This window comes from Capsicum annuum, chromosome 4 (genome assembly GCF_002878395.1).
Source record: "Capsicum annuum cultivar UCD-10X-F1 chromosome 4, UCD10Xv1.1, whole genome shotgun sequence".
In the NCBI taxonomy this organism is placed as follows: Eukaryota; Viridiplantae; Streptophyta; class Magnoliopsida; order Solanales; family Solanaceae; genus Capsicum; species Capsicum annuum.
In genome coordinates this window covers 11,513,093-11,514,861 of record NC_061114.1, presented here as the reverse complement: position 1 = coordinate 11,514,861, position 1,769 = coordinate 11,513,093, and the positions used below count along the sequence as shown (strand labels likewise).

The 1,769-nt window shown below is 34.0% G+C and overlaps 1 protein-coding gene across 1 annotated transcript; it reads left to right on the top strand.

Annotated features, from left to right (window-relative positions):
* The first annotated feature begins 508 nt into the window (after nt 1–508).
* On the top strand, nt 509–1,430 carry LOC107869829. The gene has a single exon (XM_016716250.2). The coding sequence runs from the start codon at nt 538–540 to the stop codon at nt 1,108–1,110; it is 573 nt and encodes a 190-aa protein (XP_016571736.2). The 5' UTR covers nt 509–537; the 3' UTR covers nt 1,111–1,430.
* The last annotated feature ends 339 nt before the right edge of the window (nt 1,431–1,769 follow it).

The following is a 1,769-nucleotide window of genomic DNA, read 5'->3' as shown; positions in this document are numbered from 1 at the left end:
TAATTTAGTCCATTTGAGAAGACTATACTATATTTGTTATTTGTTTTTTTCCCCCAATTTTTTCATATTTATGTTCACGCCTAGTTTAGGTTAAGAAAATACAAGTTTTCTTTTTAGACCATACTATATTTGTTATTGGTCTTATCCCCCCCCCCCCTCCCTCCCCCCATCAAAATGGTAATATTTAATTTGCAATTTGACCAAACATTTAAAAAATAATAAATAAAAATCGACTCTAGGATCTTAACAAAGATTTATTATTTTATTTTTTTCAATTTTCAATATTTATGTCCACCCGCAATTTAAGTCATTCGAGAAAATACAAGTTTCTTTTTTTAGACTATACTATATTTGTTATTGATTTTTGTTCCTGCCAAAATGGTAATTTTCAATTTCAAGTTAAAATCTTCCACAAAACAATAACAAAAATCGAAAAATATTGACTTTAGAGTGTTTATATATATTCCCAAAATTTTCACCCAAATCCATAATTCTCATTATTGTTTTTCCCCCTCTCTCTATATATATAAATCCTCAATGGCTTCCTCCTCGAATTTTGCACTTCTCCTCCTCTTCTTCCTCTCTTTTTCTTTCCTCTCTGCCTCCACCGCTGCTCGCCCTTGCCAAACCCTATTCTTCATCTCTATTTTCCAAAACCCTAACCCGACTCGATTTCGTACTCTCTTCATCTCCACTTCCAACGACCCGACCCAATTCAGACTTGGTAGGCCACTCCATAGCCCATCAATTATCTTTCAGAGATCCTACCCGATTGTGATCCGGCGACCTGACTTGATTGAAGAAGAAGAGGAGGATCGGATTATGCCGATGGAGTTATACTCATCGGTGATGAATTCGATTTATGATAGGCCAAAGGATATAATGAGAGTTGTTGGAGCTTTACTTTTCGGTATAGGTTGTGGTGCGTTAACAGCTGTGATTATGTACTTGATCTGGTCATTTTTCTGGGGTAATCGTTTCGATGCTAGTGATTTTGATGATGATGAATTTGATGTTTTTACTACTAAGAAATTGGGGTATGTTGCGATATCGAAAAAGGTTGTTGATGATGATTTGAAGAAGTCTGTTACTACTGTTGTCTCTTGCTAAAGAAGTGGTATAAAAAGTTATCCATTTTCATGTGAGGCCACTCTTATATCTTCATATTCTATGTAGATGATGTTGCTTGCATAGCTTAGGTGAATGTAGAATAGGTAGAAGAAAACAAAATAAAGTGTACTTTGCCAAAGTTCTTTTTCAGACACAAGCTTCAACAAAATGTATACAAGATTGGAATGTGTCACCTCTAAGAAATAAGGTGATGTTTTCATCAGAGGAGTAAATACGTGTTGTACTCTTATTTCCTTAGTCAAGTTTCACCCCACTAGATATTTCTTGCAAGGTTTAACGAGGCACTAAACATTGTGTATTTCAAGATATGTGTACTCTTTTTTCTTCACTAAATTTTTTTTCTAGTAAGATTTTAATGAGGCCCATCATCCATGGATATCCATGGAGGAGTGTTACAAAATGTATTATATTATGTGAATGTCCATTAAATGTAATCTCCCACTACTCTTCATCGTTTGAGTAATAATACCTATACCTTCACCACCTCCACATTGATCATCCAACCCATAATTTGTCCACTTTTCAAGAATTAATGTCATATTTATAACTAACCTTTTGTATGCCTCTATGTAATACTATAGAGATATAAGAGTTCATATTATATACGTTTGAAAAAATTGAGAAATACTTAGAGACTG

Coding starts and splice junctions, on each gene's coding strand:
- LOC107869829 (XM_016716250.2), top strand. CDS start 538: ATGGCTTCCTCCTCGAATTTTGCACTTCTCCTCCTCTTCTTCCTCTCT.